This window comes from Narcine bancroftii, chromosome 1 (assembly GCF_036971445.1).
Source record: "Narcine bancroftii isolate sNarBan1 chromosome 1, sNarBan1.hap1, whole genome shotgun sequence".
In the NCBI taxonomy this organism is placed as follows: Eukaryota; Metazoa; Chordata; class Chondrichthyes; order Torpediniformes; family Narcinidae; genus Narcine; species Narcine bancroftii.
The window spans coordinates 353,898,702-353,924,582 of NC_091469.1; the positions used below are offsets into that span (position 1 = coordinate 353,898,702).

Genomic DNA, 25,881 nt, shown 5'->3' on the forward strand with positions numbered 1-25,881 from the left:
TTATTTTTTCCAAATCCCCTCCATAATTTTGTGTCAACTCAGTTCTTCAGATAATGAATATCGAGCTAGCTTTCAATTAAATTGTTTATTGTCATGTGTATATCCTGAATACGCCTGAGATTGTCTTATCGCGGAAGCTAAGCAGGCTCAGGCCTAGTTAGTACTTGGAGGGGAGACTGCCAATAAACAGCAGGTGCTGTAGGTTTCTGTGAGGGGTGCTCGACAAAGTGGCGACTCTTCATCTGCATTGTGGTGGACAAAGGTTAAAGAATTTCATGTATGTTACATTCTAAATTAATTATTACGTGACAATAATGGAATCTTTATGTTTACAGTAAACCTGAAGGATTTCTATAAGCATATTAAGAGTAAAAGGATAGTAAGGGACAAAATTGGTCCCCTAGAGGATCAAAGTGGTCAACTGTGTGTGGAGCCTTTAGTAATAGGGGAGATCTTAAATAGTTTTTTTACATCAGTATTTATTCAAGAACCTGGCAGAGTGCATAAGGAAGGAAGGGAAACAAACAGAAGGACCATGGAACAGATGGAAATGAAGGAGGAAGAGGTGCTTGCAGCCTTACAGTGAATAAAAGTAGATGAATCACCTGGGTTGGATATGATATTCCCTCAGACCTTGAGGGAGACTTGTGTAGAAATATCAGGGGCCCTGGCTGATATATTCAAATGTACTTAGCTACGGGTGAGGTACCAGAGGATTGGAAGGTAGCCCATGTTGTCCCATTGTTTAAAAAGGGCTCCAAAAATAAACTAGGTAACTATAGACCAATGAGCCTGACATCAGTAGTGGGCAAATTATTGGAAGGAGTTCTGAGAGACAGGATATATAGATATTAAGAACAGTCAGCATGGCTTATTGCATGGTAGGTAGTGCTTAACGAATCTTGTCGAGATTTTTGAGGACTTTACCAAGAAGGTAGGTGAAGGAATGGCTGTGGATGTTGTCTATATGGACCTTAATAAAGCCTTTGACAAGGTCCCACAAGGGATGTTAGTTCAGAAGGTTATGACACTAGGCATTTGAGGTTGTAAACTGGATTTGATATTGGCTGCGTGGGAAAATAGAGGGTGGTAATGGATGGTTGTTTCTTAGATAGGAGGTCTGTAACTAGTGGTGTGCCTCAGGGATCTGTGTTGGGACCATTGTCATTTGTTTTATATATATCAATGATCTGGATGATAATGTTCTGAAATGGATCAGCAATTTGCTGATGACACAAAGATAGGAGGCATTGTGGACAGTGAGGAAGATTTGCAAAGCTTGCAGAGGGATCTGGACCAGCTAGGAGAATGGGCCAAAAATGGCAGATGGAGTTTAATGAAGACAAGTGTGAGGTGATACATTTTGGAAGGGCAAACCAAGGTAGGACATATACAGTAAATGATAAGGCATTGAGAAGTGAGGAGGAGCAGAGAGATCTGGGAATACAAATACATCATTCCCTGAAGGCGGTAGTGCATGAGAACAGAGTTGTAAAGGAGATTGAGTATAGGAGTTGGAATGTTTAAGTTGTTTAAGACATTGGTGAGGCCAAATTTGGAATATTGTGTGCAGTTCTGGGTAACTAACTAAAGGAAGGATATCAATAAGATTGAAAGAATGCAGAGAAGATTTATTAGAATGTTGCCGGGTCTTCAGGGATTGAGTTACAGGAAAAGATTAAACAGGCTAGATCGTTATTCCTTAGAACAAAGTAGAATGAGGGGAGATTTGAAAGAGGTTTACAAGATTATGAGAGGAATAGACAGAATGGATGTGAATAAGCTTTTTTCACTTAGATTGGGGGAGATAAATACAAGAGGTCATAGTTTTAAGATGAAGGGGGAAAGGTTTAGAGGGAACATTAGAGGAAAGTTCTTCACTCAGAGAATGGTGGGAGTGTGGAATGAGCTGCCACCTGATGTGGTGAATGTGGACTCATTCTTAAATTTTAAGAATTGCATAGATAAATGGATGGGGGAAGTCTGGAGGGTTATGGAATGGGAGCAGGTCAGTGGGACTAGGGAGATGATGGTCGGCACAGACTAGAGGGACCGAATGGTCCGTTTTCTGTACTGTAGCATTCTATGGTTCTGTCTTTTCACAGTACAACTCTGATTATCCAAATCAGATTCTCCAAAATCCTTATTCATCTAATTTTTTTAAAAATTCCGGATAAATGAGGATATCCTAAACAAATCAGAAATTCTCATTTATTGGAACTTATTTTTGGAACAAAACTGACCTCACAGGTTGAAAAAAAGTTCAGGTAACTCCTTCCTCTCTCTCTTTCCAGTTCTTCTTTACCTTCCCCTATTGATACCGGCATCATCAAGGAGAGTGGGCTCCCGGGCAGTATCAGGGACCTTGGGTGTCTGGCAACAGTGGGGACCTCGGGTGTCCAGCGGCCTCGGAGGGGAGGTGATTGGCATTTTCTTGATGAAAATTAAACATTATTTTAATGCTTACAAAGCCTTCCCTTGTTGTTTGTTGTTGTTTAAACATTGACACAAGTGATTTGCTGTTGCTACTGGGCTGTTTTTTTAAAAATGACCGGTTCTCCTAAAAAAATCTGTTTATCTGACATAGGCCCAGTTCCGACCATTTTGGATAATTGGAGTTGTACTGTATCTATATGTATGTGTGCATGTTTGTGTGTTTTAATGTATGTATGTATATATATATCCCACCAGCCCTTATGGCACTCTGCTCTCCACTGATTGACAGAAATTAAGACCAGTGTGGTGTAGAACGTAGTTAGTGCTATTAAAATATGGTTATACTGGACATTGATGGGTGCTTTGCCAAAAATCATGACTTAATTATTGGTCAGGGAATAGATTATGTCATGTAGCTCTGAGGTGAAACACATTATCAACACAAGAATAATTCACAATTAGGACTGCCTGCTTGAATTTCTGAAGTGACATAATGTTGCAATTGAGTTCCAATCTGGAAATAATTCATATTTACCTGCACAGCACTAGAATACAAAACAATGCCAGGCTTTTGAATTACTAAGCTATTATCTTCAAAGTTGATGATTTTTTTTTTCCTGGAGGACCACGCCAGTCATCACCTGCAGCTAGGTGCAAAGTAAGCAGATGGCAGTCTTGAAATGCCATATTTTCTATATTTCCACATGGGGTTAGGTTTAGTATGAGCTGATCATGTTTGATTGACAGGAACGCTTGCCATCAGAAAGTGAAACTGGAAATGGGAAAAAGCTGCTACCAATAAGATAAGCAATTCCCAACATTTCAGATAACAGTAATGCCCTCAACTCAGCCAATGCCATGATCACACAAGTTGCATTCTTGCATATGATCCAATTCAAATGCTTCTCATTAGGCTCTGCATTGAGGTTATAACTGATATTATTATATAAGAAATGTGACTGTCTCAATCTCATCAACCCTTATTACACTAAAATGTCAGGATATTCTTTCAGGTAAGCTTACCTTTAGTTTGCGATCATGATCCCCACTGCAGAGAGAATTTACAGAGACTTTGAATGACTTCCACATTGGATTTAGGTTGTTCATAATGACCTATAGAAGTAGGACAAAAAAACAGATCTTGTATAGTTGCATATAATATGCTCAACATTTTCATGTCTTTGCATCTTTATTGATATGTTCAAGCAATGAATTCTCTAATGTTGGTAGCCTGCATGCCCCTGTTTTCTTTTTCTTTTTAAAATATTTTTGTTGAGTTTAACATATAAATCTTACATACAAAGTCTACTAATATTACAAATAGTAGGTCATATCATATACATATCACAAATTAATATAAATATAATTTTAAAAACCTCTCCATATTTGTTTATTTATTTAACATTTTATCTTAAAAATAGTTCTGGATAGAAACCAAGTAAGTTGCATTAGATAATCCCTTGGTCAAGACACAGAGTAAATACTGTCTAAGACAACCATAATTAAACCCATATATAACCAATTAATCTAAAAAAAGGGAATTAAAAAGAAAAACAAAAAATCTGAAACTCAATCCAATTTTCCATTATCTCTCTTCTGACCAACCCAAGTCCTACCATGCATCTCTTCTTTTTCAAACTGTGCAGCTCCTGTTACCCAGCTTTTTACCCCTCCTCCACCTGGTTTCATCTGCCTGCCATACACATACTCACCCATTGAGTCACCTCCCTCTCCTTTCTCCATCCCTCCCTTATCTGGCCTGCAGGTGCCCACTGATAACAATACCACCACCCCAACCCTGTGAGACTATTCCATGTGAGTAAAGCTGAAGATACATATGCAAAATTTACAATCACCAATCTATCAGAGCTCAGAAACATTTATAAATGAGGAAGACTTGCACATTTATAATACCCTGCAAATCATCAATGAAGTACTTCCTGAAGTAACATAATTTTTGCAGTGGAGGAAACCCACTCATCACCTTCCAGGATCCATGATCTGCAGCCCTTTGTTGTCTCCATTTATTACCTCCCAGCCTCTGTTGCTTTCTCCACCCTCCCCTGGTTCCATCTGCCCATCAACCCCTCCTCACCTGAATCCACCTAGTCACGACAGCTTCAACCTCACCCCTCTCCACCATTTCTTTATATGGCTATCTCCCATTTACTTTCTTAGTCTTGATCCCTGAAACTTTCCTCTTCAGATGCTGTGCAAACCACTAAGATCCTCCAGCAGTTTGTTTTTTTGTTGTTCCAGATTCTAGCATCTGCAATCTCTTGTGACTCCATTGTGGGTTCAAGTGACAATTCAGCAACTTGTGCACAAAAGTCTGAGCTGACATTCTGGCCCAATACTGGAGACATTCTGCCTTGTTAGGTTCATTAAATTGAGGTTTTCCCTACTCTTTCAGGTGGAGAAATTATTCTACGGAAATATTGTGAGAATCTTGTGCCCAGGCCAAATTAAATTCCTTGTAAATATTAATTTTTTTAAAAATCATCTGATTTGTGGAAACTTGTTGTATGTAAATTGACCGCTGCACTTCCCACATGCCATCATTGACCTTAAAAATGAACTTTTTTTTTGTCCAGAGAAGTTAAGTAGAAATGGAAGTCAATTTTTCACTAATTAGTAGGTTTGCTGGGTCAACAATATCAAAACCTCTGCAATTGAAGTGTTATTAAATAACACACCAACATACTCTGTCAGCACTTTAATCTTTCTAGGTTCTGACACTGGTTTCTGGTTTATTTATTATATCATTTTTTTGTGTGTTTCATTAATTTTCATTCATCTCCCACGAGCAGAATAAAGATTCATGCAATGCTGTAAACACTAATGGGGTAGTCTTTGATTGCTATTGCTTAACATCTGCAAGGAAACCAGGTGCTGATTATAATCATCTCTGCACAATTGGTTCCATTGTATGTTCGGAGAAGTATTCAACCAAAAACTATTCAGAAATAATAGTGCCCAAAATCAAACACAAATTTATTTATATTGTTTTTCAGGAAAAGAGTAAAAAAATCAGTCCTGCTGGGAACATTCCTTTCCAGTTTTGAGACCATCAAATAAGGGTTGATGTGGAAGGATTTTCCAGCTTTTCCTCTGTGCCAATTTACCCAGTCCTTCGGAGGAGTTGACCTGGTGAGGTCATTTTTATGGTGCTGCAGGTGCCCACTGATAGCAATACCACCACCCCAACCCTGTGAGACTATTCCATGTGAGTAAAGCTGAAGATACATATGCAAAATATACAATCACCAATCTATCAGAGCTCAGAAACATTTATAAATGAGGAAGACTCGCACATTTATAATACCCTGCAAATCATCAATGAAGTACTTCCTGAAGTAACATAATTTTTGAAGTGGAGGAAACACAGGAGTCAGTTTGCTTACATCAAGATTCCAAAAACAGCAGTGCAATAACAACCAGATAGCCTGTGATATTGATCTGGATTGGAGATAAATATTAGCCAGGACACCAGGGAGAATTCCTTGCTTTTATTTGAAATAGCAACCTTGTGATCTTCTATGTCTGAGCTTGCAGCTGAAGTGCAGCCACGTGGCTGGAAGACAAGGGTCCGACCAGTTGAATTAGGCTGCAAAGGATTTGTAGACACATCGACATCAAGGGTACTCCATGAGTTGGAAGTGCGAGGAAAGATACAACGACAAGCAGTCAAAGATCTCTCCAGAGCTGTTGAAAAGGGTAGTCAGTGTTTCTGGATGAGGTGAAAGGATTCCACCTGGGCACCCAAATGGGTGAATGGCATCTAGGGAGTGAGCCCGGGACACCAAATTCACCGCTGAACCCTCCAGAGATGTTGTGCGTCTATCAGTGAAACACTGAGGAAGGAGGGCACCCACTTGATTACACAGAAGATGCCACCACTCTTGCCTACCTTGCAGAGTCCTGGCAGCAAGTCTCAGGAGTGCAATTTATGGAGATTAACATCTAGTCCTACATATCTGTCTACCTTAGAAGGCAACTATGATTCAATTAAACATCTCACACAAAACTCAGCACCCAAAAGTACAGGCTCAATTAAAGATTTTTTCATGCTTAGTTTGCAAGAATGAACATTGACCTCACAAATTTTTGTTATGGGGAGAATGTATTATCAGTCATTGATAAATCCAAATATAGTTTTTAAAATAATATTAAATAACAACAATGTTTTTTTTCCCTCCGTGGGATTACAGCCTGAAACGCTGATGCTGGCTTCCTCCAGCATTTTGTTTGTTGGTGTGTAATTTTATTTTTAGTAAGTTAGGCTTACTTTCATAGAGAACATTTTTGGTCTTCACTGATGAAGAGTGAAGATGAAGCTTTTTTTCCCCATTGTTAATAATTAAGAACAACTGAATGCTTTGCCATATTCTGTCCACCATTACTATTAATCCCCACCTTCATCAGCAAAAGATACATGTATATTCAAATCATCACACTTACATGAAACCTCCTGGAGTTCCCAGAGGATGCTGGCTGTGCTACTGAGAAGACTACCACATCCTTTGATTAAGATTGGCTGGCTCCCCTACTGAGACTGGCACAATTTCTAAGAACATTTCAAATACTAAATTATTACAGGAAATTCATGCAAATTCAAGGTTTCATTTAAATTAAAATAAGTTTGTTGCCAGTTTCCCTGTCAGTTTTAAGCCATGTTCAAGGTATGAACTTGGTCCAATCTGATACCCAGACACATGAGTTTAGTAGCAAGGAAAGTCTTGAACATTATTTTAAAGGCCAAATCAAATAAGTTGAAGACCACAGCATGTCTTTTCCTGCACTGTACTGTTCTATGTACTGAGAACCATATGTTTATATTACAGTCCACAAAAAGTTAAGTTTGGGTTTAATTGAACCATCAAGCAGCAATACCTCAGTCCTGTGCACCAGCTGTTGCGTCCCATCATCATTCATCCTGAAGATCTCCAGAAATGGGTCTGATTTGCTGAAGAAGTCCTGAAGAAAACATGTTCTACTTTACTCAAATGTAACAAGGATATTCCAATTAAATCGACTTAGTCATGATTAGGTTGCATACAAATACCAGGATCTTCCAGTAGTTGGTATCTAGAATGGATCGGATGATATTTGAACAAAACCACTTTCTGTTCCCTCCCTCCATGTAATCTCCACATCTGCACTAATCATTCATGGCCCCGTGGATCCTCACTGCTACTGCCCTTTCCCAAGGTAGAGTGTGCCTTGAGTGGTGAGTAGGTCTAGGATGGTAGATTCAGGCGCCATGTACCCTGGACATCCCAGATGACCATTGACAGCTCACTGGTGTTGCATTCATTATTTTAAAATGTCTGTTATCCAGAGACATTTAAATACAAATGAAATGAATGTAATAAATGATTAAAAGAACAAAAATCTAAATTGCTAAATATATATTCAATTATCTCTGAAGTAGTTAAATCCAAATATAAAGTAAAACAAAGAACTGTCACCTGAACTTATGATTTTAATGAAGACTAGTGACCCTCTTGAAACAAAGAACTGGTGTAAGCTGAAGGTTAAGTCTAAAATATTTCCTTGGCTCAGGATGATCAGGAACTGCTGTTCAATTCAATAGTGAGTCCAATGGCGAAGCTTTGGATCTGTTGCACCAACAACTGACCCTCAGCATGACTCAGACACACAAGTTAAAGAGTTCAAAAGGTGAATGGATTGTAGATCTGTTCCAGAGGGTTGTTAACTCGGCCTGCAACATCACAGGCACCAGATTCACTCCATCAAGGACATCTAAATGAGGCTGTCTTAAAAAAGCAGCCTCTATCTTCAAAGACCCCCACTATCCAGGCCATGGCCTCTTCACTCTGCTACCATCGGGAAAAGGTAAGGAGCCTAAAGACGAGCATTCAATGGCACAAGGACAACTTCTTCCCCACTGCCATCAGATTCCCGAATAATCAATAAATCAAAGACACTCCCTTACTTTTTGTGCACTATTATTTTTATTTTTTATATTAATACTGTAAGATGGTTATAATATGTATGTTTGCTCTATGATACTGGTGCAAAATACTGAATTTCATGACTTGTTCATGACAATAAATTTTGATTCTGAGCTACCTGACACTGATCCCAACCTACTACCAGCATTTAGTCTGATCTGTCTCACAATCTCTATTTATTTCCCAGACTTAAACAAAACATCTTGAACATTGGCCTGAAAATAACAGACAAATGTAAGTTTTCTAAATTTCTCATTACACAAGGTGGAAAGACATTTCTGCTATTACAGAGCAGCATTTAACCTTCTTCCAATCTTGATTGATGCAATCATCCATAGATGCTGTCTGACCTGCTGAGTTCCTCCAGCTTTGCATTGTTGCAATGATACTACTTTATTGGCATATACATTGTACAAAAAAAGTGGCACTGCTGGAGCTGCTGTAACAGCTGCAGACCCCGGAGAGCAGAGCGCAAAGACACAGCACTACTCTGAAGGGTTTAACCAGCGGTCCTAATTCCAGCCATCCTCATCCTTCCTACCCACGTCATTGGTCCCTATATGGACCATGACATGTGGCTGCTCACCCTCCCTCCTGAGTATGTCATGAATTCGACCTGAGCTATCTCAGATCCTGGCACCAGGGAGACCACATACCATCCGGGATACTTGATCTCTTCCACGGAACCTCTTAAATGTCTCTCTAATTATGGAATCCCCTATCACTACAGCTCACCTCTTCTCCTCCCTTCCCTTCTTAGCCACAGAACCTGACTAAGTGCCAGAGACCTGAGCACCTTGGCTTGTCCCTGGTAGGTCGATCCCCCAACAGTATCCAAAAAACTATACTTGTTACTGAGGAAGACGGCCATGGGGGTGCCCTGCACTGCCTGCCTGTTCCCTTTTCCTCTCCTGACTGTCACTCATCTACCCTCCTCCTGTCTCCTAGGAGTGATAGTGTCCCTGTAGCTCCTGTCTCTCACCCCCTCTGCCTCCCAAATGATTCGGAGTTCATCCAACTCCAGCTCCAAATCCTTAACTCGGTTTGTCAAGTGCAGCTGGATGCACTTCTCGCTAATGAAGTCGTCCATGACAACCCACATTCTGCAAGAGGAGCATTCACCTCAATGTTAAGTCTTAGCCACTTTATAAACTTCCATGTGACATGTAACTTTAATATTCTATTTGCTGCACTTGCATATTGAGCAGCTGCATCAGGAATACTCTGTCCATTTTATATCGACTGCTGTCACAAATTATCCTTATCAATTCAATAAGATAATAATGAAAACAGGGTGATTTTTCATTGTACAATTAACATATTGTTGAATAAAAAATGAGATGATGCCAGAAATCTAAAGGTTATAGTTGATAAGAATAGCTCACTTCAGTGATGTCAACAGATGGCTGAGCCCTGTCCGTGAATGAGTATACAGCCATCAGTTTCTTCCTTTACAGCTCCCACTGTTTCTGCCAGTACTGGTCATGAAGGAAAGCAACAAGTATTACTCCAGTAAAGATAACTAAGGGAAGGTTAGCCATCCATTGGCTCATGCTATCCTCTCTCACTTAATGTGACAATGAGCCTATGGATCATCAGATAATTAAAATGTTGTAGTGTGTTGGAGGAGTCTATACTCATACCATCTAATTCCTATATCAGGCTGTGAAAAAATGGAAAGTGTTCTACCAGACATGAACTAGTCAGTCAGTCAGTCAGTCAAAAAGCATAATAGTGGGAGAATGGTTTGCGTCAGTGTGAGCATGCTGGTCCTCAAATCATGTTACTTTTCACTACACTTAAATGGCAGGTTCTCTTTTTCTTTTGTAAGAAGGTTTGATTATGAATGGGTTTCTTTTGGCTACCTTGGATTCTTCCCACATCCCAAAGACTCACAGGTTGGTAGGTTAACTAGCCACTGTAAATTGTCTTCAGTACCTTGGTGAGGGGTAGAGTCATGGGTGATGTTAATGAGAACATAAATTGGTATTAATGGAGAATTGGCATGGATTCAGTGGGTTGAAGGACCTGTTCTGTGCAGTAGCTGTCTATGACTTTATAATGGTAGAAGAAACTTGCTGCAATGGTACAGAGCCTCTGTGAGACACTGGAGTGCTGCTGTTTTTGCTTTCAAACCCAAGAATAAATGTACTTAGAAGATGTGCAATCCAGATTCATTGGATGGTTCCTTTGATGAGAAACTGCATTATATTGTGATTGTAAGCTATTCATCTATTCGTAATTTCAGGCATTTAACTGCCCTGCTTCTTGCATGTGACTCCTTCCCTCACTTCCCATTCTTCTGTGACTTTACTTTGTTCACATCTTGTCATGGAATGTTCTCGAAACCACTCCCTTACATGCTCCATCCTTGCAATGCAACACTCAATAAAAATTCCACGCTCCTCCTGAACTCCCAATAAATTCTCAACTTCTGCACCTCTGCTATAAAATAAAAAAACTCAGATAAAATATAAAATCCTTCCTTAGCTCCTTTGGTATTTTGATCTTCTATCCTAAACACCCTCCAGCCCTGGGAAAACAGGAAACACATTGTGGGAGAATCTGCAAACATCAAATTATGTACCAGAAAAATACACCAAGAGTTTCAAATTAGAATTATTACAAAATTGATGCTTACATTAAATTTTCTAGATTCAATGGATTACAAAGTGGACTGAATCTGCTACATTTATTTTTGTAAGATTATTAGCACTGTTTAAATATCCTTGAGAAGGTCTTAAATCACTGACCACTGATCCGTTCTTTCAGTAACCATTCACATTTGCACCTCAGTAGTACTGGATCTCAGAATCAAAGGACCCACAATTGTAATGCACTGCAGGACACATTGTTCCTTAACTTGAGCCCTTCCCTGACCACAGCATAAACATTTGGGTTTGTTGATTACGAGGATGTGACAGGATTAGTAAAGGTTTTACATGGATTTTGCTAAGGCTGAAGACTTTCTGCTGTGAAGAAAGGTTGGAGAGTCTGGAGTTATTTTCTTTAGAACAAAGGAGTCTGAAAGGAGGTGTATAAAATTATGAGTCCTGGACAGGGTAAACAGAAAAAAAGTCATTTACCTTTGTAGGTATGACATTACATAAGGACAGGTAACTGAATAAATTTTGCAAAAATTAAAAGTAAGTTGAGGAGAAAATTCTTTTGCAGAAGACAAAAAGGGTCCAGAATTCACTGCCTGAATGTGTGATGGTAGAAGAAATTATTTTCAAAAGATATCCACTTATAGTGTCATTGGGTGGCAAGAACCTTGAGTTGGGAAATAAGATTAGAAAACTAACTTTAGGATACTTGCAGTAGGTCAAATGGCCTCCTTAAAGTATACCTCAGCTAAAAATTAATTACTGAATCCCATTGTGCATGCAATAAAGATGTGAATCACAGGTTTTCAAAAGATCACAAGAAAAAGGAACAGAAGAGGCCATTCAGCCTATCCAGTCTGCTGCGCAATACCAACCAGAGCTAAACTGTTCTCACATCTAGTTCCAAGTTCTAGCCTTTTCCCCATATCCCATGATACCCTTACTAATTAAATAACTATCAATCTCCCCCTTAAACTCCCCCAATGATCGGGCCTCCACAGCTGTATGTGGCAACAAATTCCACAATCCACAACCCTCTGGCTAAAGAAATTTCTCCTCATCTCTGTTTTAAATGGGTACCTTCTAATTCTAAGACTGTGAACTCTTGTCCTGGAATCACCCAGCAAGGGAAACATTCACATCTACCCTGTCCAATCCTTTCAGCATTCAAAATGTTTCTATAAGATCCCCTCTCATTCCTCGATCCTCCAATGAATAGAGTCCAAGTGCTGCTAAACGTTCCTCATATGTTACCCATCGCATTCCAGGAATCATCCTGGTAAATCTTCTCTGTACTCTCTCCAACATTATTATATCCCTTCTAAGATAACAGGCCCAAAACTGCACACAGTACTCCAAATGAGGTCTCACCAGTGCCCCATAGAGCCTCATCAACACCTCTTTACTCTTATACACTATTCCCATTGAAACAAATGCCAACATAGCATCTACTTTCTTTACTGCTGATCCAATCTGCAAATTTTTAATTGACATTTTTTTACTCATTCGTATGAGTAATTCACATGTTCAACCTGAATGTACGAAGAGCTGTAAGAATCCATTGTGAATATCCGCCAATTAGTACATAAACCATTACCTCAAAAGTTATAATCTGATACTTTCTCTGCATATTTCCATAAACTAAAATCACTCTTGTGGCAAAATGAATCTATGTGTTGTCACGTTTGGACTAAAACACTAGGGGGGGAAACACTCATAGTTCCGTGTTGAACTGCTGCCATAAACCTTATTCAGATGCCCTTGCTGGCTGAGCTCCACTGACCTTTTCCCAGAAGCATTCAAAGTTTTGGTAATTAACAAAGTGTGCTTGAGCTGGCGGGCACAGATTTTGAGCTGATTTATAGTGGGGTTTGTTCTGCAACACATTCTACCCATCCCAACCCTGAAGTGAAAGTACAATATCTGTACTTTTTAACAGATTGACTCCATACCACACAAGACCTTTCAATTTAGGGTATGGATATTAATCAGAAGTTGAAATCAAGGGTCCTGGTGGACAGTCCCGGGGTGAAAGCAGCAAACTCCAAAGGATATCTGCACAAAGTAAGGGGATAAAAGTCTAGGGGAGACATCAGGGGTAAGATTTTTTACACAGAGAGGAATGGGTGCCTAGAATGCATTGCAGGGGTGGTGATGGGGGCTGCTACAATAGGGACATTTAAAATACTTTTAGACAGGCACATAGATGGAAGAAAAATAGAGGGTTATGAGGTAGGAAAGGTTTAGTTTTTTGAGTAGGTTTGTAGAGAATGACACAACATCATGGGCCGAAGGGCTTGTGCTCTCCTGTAATATTCTATTTTGTTCTAAGTTCCAAAATAAATACTCTAATTTTTCAACATGTCAGTGGCAAACATAAGAGGCTCCTTCCTTACAGGATGAAAGTTCTGGCCTATTTAACCAGTGAAGGTTATTCAGCCTATTCTGTAGAGCTGGCGTTTTGAAAGAGTGCTCAAATTAATTTATTTCCCTGCTCTATCCCCATTCACCTATTAGTTTTTGTTCAATTTCCTTTTGAGAGTCATATAAGAAACTGCTTCCATCACCTTTCATAAGGTGAATTCCAGATTGCAACTCGTCCCCGCATCAAACAACTTTTGGTTCTTTAGCCAATTACTTTATATCTGAGCTATCTAGTACAGCTGATAGAAATGATTTCCCTCAATTTGTCTCATCTGCAGCCTTCATGACTTTGAACAATTTGTTCAATCAAATATTCCTCTCAAACTTATTCACTGTAAAGTGAATTAACCCATGATTAACTAGGGTATAGGAAGAGTAGATTGACAGAAGATATTTTTAAAAAATAGCTGACAATGAAGGGAGTGCCTTTTTGACTTGTTCAGAGGAGGAAGGACAGATTCTGACGCATTATTTAAAAACTAGCATTTATTGCCTATTTGCCTTTGAATTGAGTGATAGATGGGTATTTTCATTGTGTTGTTGTGGATCTGGAGTCACATATGAACCAGATCAGATAAAAATAGGATCATATTTTGAAGGGGTTAAGTGAACCTGATGGGTATTTATGGTTTCATAATCCAGATTTAATTAATGAACTGAATTTAATTTTTATGTGTGATATTTGAACTTGCATCTCTGGAATACTGCTCCTGTATTGTACCAACACTTTAACCATATCTTCAACCATGGAGCTTGTCTTGTAATATAATTTCAGGATATACTCCAGTGATTCCTATCATAACTTAAAGATTGCAATTATGAATGAGCTCTTTACAGTAATTTCAGTCACCATTATTTTCTGCACATGGTTGAAGCCACACAATATGGCTCAATGATTTTGAAAAGTTTATTTGAATTAAAAACACAGCAGGATCATCGATGATATATTGTTAAGTGCAAGTGAAGATGCTGACATCCTCATTTGGCCTGTTCCATTTAAAAAGCTTTTACACACATAAGAACACATGATTTGAAATGCTGGTTTGTGAGGTCTCTTCCCTTACTTTCTTGCACCACCACAATCTTACAATGCTAACTCACTAAAAATAATTCTCCATGTTAAAGAAACAAACCCTCCAGCCTGCTTGGACTTCAAAAGTATCATGCCCAACACATATGGACCTTTTCTTCAGACAGCTTTACATATTTAGTTAACAAAAGTCCATCATGTTCTTATTTTGAATGAACACTAAACCCAACAGCAGCATTCATTTGTGGAAGGAACGTCCAAATCCTTATTAACCTCTACACAAGTATCTCCTCACTTTAATCCTGAACGGCCTGCCATTTGCACTGTGCTGAAATGAAACTTTAATATAAAGTTTCAGAACAATGTTAATAATAACATATTAAAAATGTCCTTGAGGGTTTTTTTTAATGATACATCTTCCAATCAGTTTGACACAAGTGAAAGAAAATCATTTTGTGGTTAGAGGTTTTCCTTTTTGTTTTCTTACCTTATCATCTAGTTTTCTTGCACTAAAGATCAACTCCACATAATCGTCATTCCCTGAGAGTTCTTCAGCAATTACCTGCATTAAAAAAAATGCAGAGCATCATATGCAGGGTGAAAAGCACACAACATTCACTTCAAGATCAATGTCAAGAGACAAAGGCCAGACAGAGATTACAATCAGCAATAAATTAATTCAAGGGCACAGAGGCCAAGAACTTGAATGTAATACCTTTCAGAGGGTGACAGCATGTCTTCTTAAAAAGAAGCAGGGTCATAGGTAAGGGAAGCCATTTGTGTAGACACACTCAAAACATTTTTCTATAAATTATTAGTTTGTCCATGGTCCTACTTGCCCCAGAGGCTATATTAAAGTCCAGCAAAAAATGAGCTAGGCAAGGCTAATTCAAGGGCCATTGAAAAAATGTTACTGCTTTTAAAGTATGAGGGAAGAAACAGAACAATGTGATCCTAAAGATTTGGGTTGTTTTCGAGATGGAGATAGTAAGAACATAAGAAACGAAGGAAAGGCAGTTTGTTAAGAACGGGGCTCATCTGCTTAAATTTCTCATAGACAAGCCCCATATTTCTTGGTATCTCTGAATCTGATTTAGACAACCCATAAATTAACAGCAAGCCACAAGTGGTCATTGATCTTTCAGCACACTGGTTTCCCGTCAACCCATTATTGTTAATACCTTAATGAAACATTATATTTCCAAAGTCAAGGAGTTATGTTGCCAGTTGTTAAAGACTAATTGTTGTTGAAATGGAGACTTGTGCATTGAATGCTTGGAAGAATCCTTCCACACTGGTGTTTTAACCACATAGATTTTGTCACCAGTTTGACATTGATTCTGAAGCTCAGGTTGTGTCACACTGAGGTTTCTGGCAAGCATGAAGAATGTCCAACACAATAAATCCCCAGACAAGACTGAACTCAGAATTAACCAGGAACGCCTAAAAAGAAATGCTCTGCACCATTTGCAACCCTTTCAGGATGCCCTGAATTATTTTACATTTTAATTGTGTCGATGTTAAAGCAATGAAGACATCAGTCATTTTGCTCAACGTAAGTCCCATAAACAGCAAAGTGAAATGACCAGATAATCCAGTTTATTTAATCAATGGAGCGATAAAAATTGGCCTGGTGGTCAGGAAAAACTACAGTGCCCTTCTTCAAAATTAGCATCATATGATTGTTTACACAGACCACTTGGCCTGATGATCACCAAAAAGCAAGTCAACAATGGATAATGGTCACTACTTAACTGCAGTTCACCAAACTGACATAAATTAATACAGTAAATCCCCTGGTATCTGGCATCTATGGGGATTGGCAGATGCCGCCTAAGCATAGTTGCATGAATTGGCAATCTAATAGTGAGGCATGCCAATTTTAAACATGTATTTGTTTTTTTTTACTTTTTTTTGTTGGTTGATTGAGGCTGCCAGTTGCTTGAATTCCAGATACCGGGGGTTTACTGGATCTGCTTGGAGCAAATATTATTTATTTTTTGAAGTCCAACTGTCCTTATCGTTAAAATAGATAGGCTTACTCCCACACGCCTGCCTGCTTTCTGCTCAATCCTTGACAAAGGGCTCAGGCCCGAAATATTTTGCTACATATCTTTGCTTCCAACAGACATGACATGACCTGCTGAGTTTCTCCAGCACTTTTGTGAATTAAAGAACATTCATAATCACCTGTTTATGGTTTCACAAGGATTTGAAAATGGAAGCCATTTGGGAATATCAGCACTTGAAATTGTCTGGAGGGCTCAACATACTTGTTACAAGCAAATCAACACTTGCCAATTGTTCCTTTGTCACTGTTCAAAACCAGCAAAGGTCAAAAATTCTTCCAGTTAAAAATAAAGATGCATCTCACACACTTCTGGAGTGAGGTAAAGGGACAATTTTTTAAAAAAATTTTCACACTGTGAACCATATCAATCAAAATACATACAAACATTTCCCTCTTAAATATACACAGTGGCATTTTCTCCCTGTTTTCCCCCCTGCCTTCCCAACCCCCTTCCCAATCCCCTCCAAACCCATTAAACGTTCAACATATACAATGCAATAAAACCATTAATGTCACACAATGAAAATAAACAAGAAAATTGTGTCATCTACTTTTAACACTGGATCAAGTCATTTTGTCTTCTTTCATTTTAGGGGGTGGAGGTCCGAAACAAGCCCTCTTTGTTATGTTCCATGTACGGTTCCCAAATTTGTTCAAATAATGTGACTTTATTTTTTAAATTATATGTTATTTTTTCCAATAGAATACATTTATTCATTTCCATCTACCATTGCTGTACTCTCAGGCTTTCTTCTGATTTCCAAGTTGACATTATACATTTTTTGCTACAGCTAAAACTATCATAATAAATCTTTTTTGTGCTTTATCCAGTTTGAGACCTAATTCTTTACATCTTATATTACTTTGAAGAAAGATCTCTAGATTTTTTGGTATGTTGCTTTTTGTGATTTTATTTAATATCTGATTTAGATTTTCCCAGAACTTTTTCACTTTCACACATGCCCAAATTGCATGTACTGTTGTTCCCACTTCCTTCTTACAGTGAAAACATCTATCTGATAATAACCATATAACTGTACCATATAACTGTTTACAGCGTGGAAACAGGCCATGTCGGCCCTTCAAGTCCACGCCGGTTCACTTGAACAACTCCACTAGCTTCCCCCTCCTGCTCTCCGCCAATAACCCTCACATCCATGTACACAACCAACCTTCTCTTAAATGACAGAAGGGACCCTGCCGCAACTATCTCTTTTGGAAGATCATTCCATTCTGCCACCACTCTCTGAGTGAAAAAGCATCCTTTAATATTTCACCTAAAGTTTTGCCCCTTTACCCTTAACTTATGCCCTCTTGTTCCAACCTCCCTTGCCCTCAGGGGAAAGAGTCTATTTATGTCTACTCTATCTATTCCCTTCATAATTTTAAATACCTCTATCAAATCCCCTCTCAGCCATCTACATTCCAATGAATAAAGTCCCTGTCTCCTTAATCTTTCTCCGTAATCTAGATACTGTAAGCCAGGCAACATCCTTGTAAATCTTCTCTGCACCCTCTCCACCTTATTTATATCCTTTCTATAATTTGGAGACCAGAACTGAACACAATACTCCAAACCTGGCTTCACCAATGCCTTAAACAGCTGCAGCATCACTTCCCAGCTCTTATACTCTATACTATGATTTATGAAGGCCAGCATACCATATGCCTTCTTAATCACCCTGTCTACATGATGTTGGATCCCATTTTTTTAAACTCTTGGGGTGTGATATATAATCTATGTAACCAATTATACTGTATCATACATAACCTTGCATTTATTATATTCTTCATAGTTCCAGAGCATAACTTTTCACATGTTTCATTTTTTATCTTTATGTTTAAATCTTTTTCCCACTTTTTTGTTTGGGTTTATAGCTTATTTCATCATTTTCCTTCTCTTGCAGCTTGATGTACATGTTCGTTATAAACCTTTTTATTATCATTGTTTCTGTAATCACATATTCAAAGCTGCTTCCTTCTGATAATCTCAGTCTGTTTCCCAATTTATCCTTTAAGTAGGCTTTCAGTTGATGGTATGCAAACATTGTACCATGAGTTATTCCATATTTGTACTTCATTTATTGAAATGTTGATAAATTATTTCCCAAAAACAATTTTCTATTCTTTTAATTCCTTTAATCTCCCATCCTCTAAAGGAAAGGTTATCTATTGTAAAAGGTGTCACATTTGTGGCCCGAAATGTGAAGTTAATAAAACATTAAACACAAGTTTATCAGGTAAACTTCTTAGTGTCTTTATTCTCCCGTTTTCCTTTGTTCTCCTGCTTGTGTTCTTATCTCTCTCTCATACCACGTGACTTCTGGTATATCTCATACATATTCATTATCATGACAAAAGGGATTAGCTGATTTTGCGTCAATAATAATTTTGGTAGTTGGTAATTTGTTTTTTTTCCTTTCTATGTGAATCTTCTTCCATATATTGAGTAAATGATATAATACTGGTGAGCTTTTATATCGTATCAGCTTTTCATCCCACTTATAAAGTTTATGTTCCGGTACTTTCTCCTCTATTTTATCTAGCTCTATCTTAGTCCAATCTGGTTTTTCCCTTGTCTGATAAAACTCTGATAAATACCTTAATTGTGCTGCTCTATAATAATTTTTAAAGTTTGGTAACTGCAAACCACCTTGGATGTACCTCTCTGTTAATTTATCCAAGGCTATCCTCAGTTTCCCCCCCCCTTTCCATAAAAATTTCCTTATTATTTTCTTTAGTTCATTAAAGAATTTCTCTGTTAAGGAAATTGGTAACAATTGAAATAAGTATTGTATCCTTGAGAAGACATTCATTTTAATGCTATTTACCCTCCCTATCAACGTTAGTGGTAATTCTTTCCAATGTTCTAAGTCTTCCTGCAATTTCTTTATTAGTGGGTGATAATTTAATTTGTACAGGTGTCTTAAATTATTATCTAATCTAATACCTAGGTATCAGATTGCTTGTGTTTTCCATTTAAATGGTGATTCTTTTTTAAATTCTGTATAATCCACATTACTCATTGGCATCGCTTCACTTTTATTTGCGTTGATCTTGTACCCTGATATTTCTCTATATTCCTTCAATTTCTTATGTAGTTCTTTTATTGATATTTCTGGTTCTGTTAAGTATACTATGATGTCATCTGCAAATAAACTGATTTTATACTCCTTTATTTTTATCCCTTTTATTTTATTTTCTGTTCTTATCAGTTCTGCCAATGGTTCTATTGCTAAAGCGAACAGCGAGAGAGATAGTGGACATCCCTGCCTAGTTCACCTACTTCATTTAAATTGGTTCGATACATATCCATTTACTGTTACCTTCGCCAATGGTCCATTATATAATGCTTAAATCCCATTAATATATTTTTCTGGTAGATTGAACCTCTGTAGTACTTTGAATAAATAATTCCATTCTACTCTGTCAAAAGCTTTTTTTTTGCGTCTAAAGCTACAGCCACTGTTGGCTTCTTATTTCCTTGAACTGCATGAATTAGATTAATAAATTTACAGACATTATCCGCTGTTTGTCTTTACTTAATAAATCCAGTTTGATCTTATTTTACTATTTTTGGTACACAGTCGGCCAATCTGTTTGCTAATAATTTTGCTATTATCTTATAATTTGAATTAAGTAGAGATATTGGTCTATATGAGGCTGGTGTTCCCCGTCTTTGGTATTACTGTAATTATTGCTGTCTTACAAGAATCTGGCAAGTTTTGTGTTTCTTCTATCTGGTACATTATTTCCAGGAGAGGAGGAATTAATAACTCTTTAAATGTTTTATAGAATTCTATTGGGAATCCATCCTCTCCAGGCATTTTATTGTTTGGCAGCTTTTTTAATATGTCCTGTATTTCCTCTATTTCAAATAGTTTTATCAGCTTGTTTTGCTCCTCTTCTTGCAATTTCGGCAGTTCAATTTTAGCTAAAAAAAACTCTTCTATTTTGTCTTCTTTCCCCTCATTCTCAGTTTGGTATAATTGTTCATAAAATTCCTTAATGTTCTCATTAATCTCCATTGGATTATATGTAATTTGTTTGTCCTTTTTCCTTGATGCCAATACAGTTCTTTTAGCTTCTTCTGTTTTAAGTTGCCAGGCTAATAAGTTGTGTATTTTTTCTCCTAGCTCATAATACTTTTGCTTTATTTTCATTATGTTCTTCTCCACCTTATACGTTTGTAACGTTTCGTATTTTATTTTTTTGTCTGCCAATTCTCTTCTTTTTAATATATCTTCCCTTGTTGCTAGTTCTTTTTCTGTACTTATTATCTCCCTTTCCAACTGTTCTATTTCCTGATTGTAGTCCTCTTTTTAAAATCTTAGTTACATAACTTATTATCTGCCCTCTAATGAAGGCTTTCATTGCATCCCATAATATAAATTTGTCTTTCACTGATTCTGTATTTATTTCAAAGTACGTTTTAATTTGGCGTTCAATAAATTCTCTAAATTCCTGTCTTTTAAGTAGCATGGAGTGTAACTTCCATCTATATGTTCTTGGTGGGATGTGAGTTGCATGCTTCTGTTATTGCTAATAACAGGGGTGACTGATTAGATAGCAATCTAGCCTTATATTCAGTTTTCCTCACTCTCCCTTGAATATGGGCCGACTACAAAAACATATCAATCCTTGAGTATGTTTTATGCCTACTCGAATAATATGAGTATTCCTTCTCCCTTGGGTGCTGCCTCCTCCATATATCCATAAGTTTAATTTCCTGCATTGATTTAATGATAAATTTGGCCACTTTATTCTTTTTGCTAGTCTTTTGTCTAGTTTTATCCAACATTGGATCCAAATTAAGGTTAAAATCCCCTCCTATCAATATATTCCCCTGCGCATCTACAATCTTCAAAAATATATCTTGCATAAACTTTTGATCCTCTTCATTGGGTGCATATATATTGATCAAATTCCAAATTTCTGAATATTTCTGACACTTTATCATTACATACCTCCCTGCTGGATCTATTATTTCCTCCTCTATTTTGATTGGTACATTTTTTATTAATTAATATAGCTACACCTCTGGATTTTGAATTATATGATGCTGCTGCTATGTGTCCTCCTTAATTTATTATGTTCCACTTCTGTTAGATGTGTTTCCTGCACAATGCTATGTCTATTTTTTCTTTTTTCAGGAAATTTAATAGCCTTTTTCGTTTAATTTGGTTATGTATTCCATTAATATTTATAGTCATATAGTTCAACATGGCCATCTCATATCCATTTTACACCTCATTTCCGCTTCCTCACCACTACCATCCCCCTTTTCCCCATTTTCATCTCTTAGTTTTCCCTTTTTGAACTCAATGTATGACAACACTTTTAAAACATAAAATACTTCAAAACTCCCACATCTAATATTCCCTTAACCCCAAATGTCACCCCCCCCCTCTCTGAGTTGCCCTTTATGCCTTGCCAGGCAACCACAACTCCCCTCTCCATTTGGATTGCAAACCTGCTCGCAAGCGTCAACTGATTTTGCAGTGATGGTTATTCTTTCCCACCCAACCCCCTCCAGAAAAGACTTTTTCCTTCACATATAACAACACTCACCCTCTTTTTTTACCCCCTTACTTCCTTTCTTCCCTTTTCTTTCCCTTCTTTAGTTCTTACTTATACATTATTTTTACATCTTTGTATGTATTTTATCATCAATCTTCATTCTTGTTACATCTCTTCATCTCTCCTTCTGTCCTGCAGGCATTCTGCAAATTCTCGTGCTTCCTCCGGATCCGAGAACAGTCTGATTTGCTCCCCAGGGATAAATATTTTAAGCACAGCTGGATATCTTAACATAAATTTATAACCTTTCTTCCATAGGATCTATTTTGCTTTATTAAACTTCTTCCTCTTCTTTAAGAGTTCAAAACTTATGTCTGGGTAAAAAAATATTTTTTAACCCTTGTATTCCAATGGTTTTTTGTCTTTAATTTTATTCCTTGCCCTCCCCAGTATATTTTCTCGTCGTGTATCTCAGAAATTTTACTAAAACGGATCTTGGTTTTTGCTGTGTCTGTGGTTTCGGAGCTAGTGTTCTGTGTGCCCTTTCTATTTCCATTCCTTCCTGTATTTCTGTCATTCCCAGGACCTTTGGGATCCATTCTTTTATAAATTCTTTCATATTTCTGCCTTCTTCATCTTCCTTTAGGCCCACTATCTTTATGTTGTTTTGCCTTCTATAATTTTCCATCATATCAGTCTTTTAAGCTAACAGCTCTTGTGACTCTTTAACTTTTTTGTCACTTTCTTCCAGTTTTCTTCTTAAGTCATTCACTTACATTTCTACAGCCTTCTCTCGTTCTTCCACATTTTCTAATTTTTTTCCCTATTTCTGTCATGACCAGCTCTATTCTACTCACTTTTTCTTTTGTACTTTTTCATTTTTCTTTTCATTTCACTAAATTCTAATGTCAACCATTCTTTTAATGCTCTCATTTGTTCTTGAAAAATTTTTTTAATCTATATTCTGTCCATCTATTTTACCTTCTATTTCTCTGTGCAGATCTTGGTCTTCTTCCTCTTCTTCTGTGTCTGCACCTGTGTTTGTGTCTTCTACTTCTTTTCCTTGTATCTGTGTCTCTTCTGACTTTTCTGTTGAGTTGCTTGCCTCACTTTGCTGGGCTTATTCTTGCTTTGCTTCTTGCTGTTGGTCCTCTTTTTCTGGGCTAGTCATCTGTTGGGCCACCTGTTGCTGTTCTTCTTTCCTATCACTCCCTTTCCTGTCACTTTCCTCTTCTTCCAGCTGAGAGCCCTGGTATCGGACATCCCTCAGCTGGTCACGCTGTGTTTGCTCGCTCATCAGCTGGGCCCCCCTCCCATTGGTGTTCTCTTTTTCCTTAGTGAGCGCACTGCGCATGCGTGAGGAGTTGCATGCTTCTGTTTGGCTCAGAGAACCATTTTTACACTCCAGCGGTCAGGAGGTCACAACTCTGCAGGGTCATCACCAACTTTGGAGAACGGGCTTTCTTCTCCAAGACGGCACCCTGTTTCTTCATGCAGGTAAGGCCTTCTCCTTTCTCTTCTGGCATCTTTTCTTCTTTTTTTTTCCTGTTGTTTTTACTTTTTCCTTCTTGGGTGCCATTTTCTTTCTTTTCTCTACAACTTTATCTTTTATTTGTTATGTTTTGTGTTTCTTGAACTCTGTATTTTCTTCACTTTTTTCTTCTTTTCTGGAGAGGGCTGGTATTCTCCTACCAGCCACTACTCCATCACGTGACTCCTCTCCTAAAGGGACAAAATTAATGCTCACTTCCTTTGCCTGAGAAAGGGAACCAACCATTTTGCCTCCATTAAAATAGTATCTCATTGGCAGAGACGTCGCCGCGATCAAAACACGGCTTGCTTTCTCACCAAGGTGACGTCTCCATCAGTCGCGGCAACTAATGTTGTCTGCGACTGGGGAGACATCTCCATAACCTCTCCGCGGCATTGCCGCAACCTCTTCTCAGTCTCCTTGGTCTCCAGCAGGTCATAGAGAGGTCGCAGAGAGGTCCCGGCAACGCCGCAGAGACATCTCCCCAGTCGCTGCAGCTGATGGAGACATTGCGGAGACGTGCTGGAGACTGGAAAAAGTCTCCAGAAAAATCGAACATGTTCGATTTTCCGGCGACTCCACGGAGACCCAGCAAGTCTCCAGGAGACGTCGCGGAGACATCTCCCCAAACCAGCAGAGTCTCGAGTCGCCAGCAGGTCTCCACCTAGTTCCAGGTCAGTGAGATAGGCCCTTTAATACACAATAGGAGATGCAAGTGATGGGGCTGGCCCAGCAGGTGCTCCAGTTTGATGTGTCCCAGTTTTGTCTACCGTGTGGCTTAATCTTGTGATGAATGCATTACACTTCTGTTTACTGAACTTTATTTTTAATAGTCTTCTTTCTTTGGCTTGGCTTCGCGGACGAAGATTTATGGAGGGGGTAAAAAGTCCACGTCAGCTGCAGGCTCGTTTGTGGCTGACAAGTCCGATGCGGGACAGGCAGACACGGTTGCAGCGGTTGCAGGGGAAAATTGGTTGGTTGGGGTTGGGTGTTGGGTTTTTCCTCCTTTGCCTTTTGTCAGTGAGGTGGGCTCTGCGGTCTTCTTCAAAGGAGGTTGGTGCCCGCCAAACTGTGAGGCGCCAAGATGCACGGTTTGAGGCGTTATCAGCCCACTGGCGGTGGTCAATGTGGCAGGCACCAAGAGATTTCTTTAGGCAGTCCTTGTACCTTTTCTTTGGTGCACCTCTGTCACGGTGGCCAGTGGAGAGCTCGCCATATAACACGATCTTGGGAAGGCGATGGTCCTCCATTCTGGAGACGTGACCCATCCAGCGCAGCTGGATCTTCAGCAGCGTGGACTCGATGCTGTCGACCTCTGCCATCTCGAGTACTTCGACGTTAGGGATGTAAGCGCTCCAATGGATGTTGAGGATGGAGCGGAGACAACGCTGGTGGAAGCGTTCTAGGAGCCGTAGGTGGTGCCGGTAGAGGACCCATGATTCGGACCCGAACAGGAGTGTGGGTATGACAACGGCTCTGTATACGCTTATCTTTGTGAGGTTTTTCAGTTGGTTGTTTTTCCAGACTCTTTTGTGTAGTCTTCCAAAGGCGCTATTTGCCTTGGCGAGTCTGTTGTCTATCTCATTGTCGATCCTTGCATCTGATGAAATGGTGCAGCCGAGATAGGTAAACTGGTTGACCGTTTTGAGTTTTGTGTGCCCGATGGAGATGTGGGGGGGCTGGTAATCATGGTGGGGAGCTGGCTGATGGAGGACCTCAGTTTTCTTCAGGCTGACTTCCAGGCCAAACATTTTGGCAGTTTCCGCAAAGCAGGACGTCAAGCGCTGAAGAGCTGGCTCTGAATGGCCAACTAAAGCAGCATCGTCTGCAAAGAGTAGTTCACGGACAAGTTTCTCTTGTGTCTTGGTGTGAGCTTGCAGGCGCCTCAGATTGAAGAGACTGCCATCCGTGCGGTACCGGATGTAAACAGCGTCTTCATTGTTGGGGTCTTTCGTGGCTTGGTTCAGCATCATGCTGAAGAAGATTGAAAAGAGGGTTGGTGCCAGAACACAGCCTTGCTTCACGCCATTATTAATGGAGAAGGGTTCAGAGAGCTCATTGCTCTCTAGGAGCCGTATAAAGCCATAAAATACATCATTGGTTTCACAATTATGCAATTTGATTACATCTGTACTCTAATAATGGTAATTTTTAATCAGCCTACCCACTGGGACCACACTCTTATTGACTTCAGATTTCCATTTAGTTCCAAAGCCATCATCAGCCAGTGATGGCTGCCAGGGTTATCACCCAGGGCTAAACTGAATAGAAAAATAATCCTTTCA

The 25,881-nt window shown here is 38.9% G+C and overlaps 1 protein-coding gene and 1 long non-coding RNA gene across 7 annotated transcripts in view; one reads left to right on the forward strand and one right to left on the reverse strand.

Annotated features, from left to right (window-relative positions):
- cpne4b (copine IVb) overlaps positions 1-25,881 on the reverse strand; it is a 426,362-nt gene that overhangs the window by 77,418 nt on the left and 323,063 nt on the right. For all 5 annotated transcript variants that reach the window (XM_069911200.1, XM_069911226.1, XM_069911210.1 and 2 more), the window contains 3 exons: positions 14,962-15,036; positions 7,330-7,413; positions 3,460-3,549 (listed from right to left, as the gene is read on the reverse strand). In XM_069911200.1, coding sequence (XP_069767301.1) covers positions 3,460-3,549; positions 7,330-7,413; positions 14,962-15,036 — 249 coding nt within the window. The remainder of the gene's footprint in view (positions 1-3,459; positions 3,550-7,329; positions 7,414-14,961; positions 15,037-25,881) is intronic.
- LOC138749630 (uncharacterized) overlaps positions 353-25,881 on the forward strand; it is a 62,407-nt gene continuing 36,878 nt past the window's right edge. Inside the window, exons 1-2 of one of the 2 annotated variants that reach the window (XR_011348786.1) lie at positions 353-565; positions 8,602-8,648. This is a non-coding gene — a long non-coding RNA (uncharacterized lncRNA). Of the gene's footprint in view, positions 566-2,817; positions 3,095-8,601; positions 8,649-25,881 lie in introns of those variants that run through there. The other variant, XR_011348788.1, reaches the window with a different exon arrangement.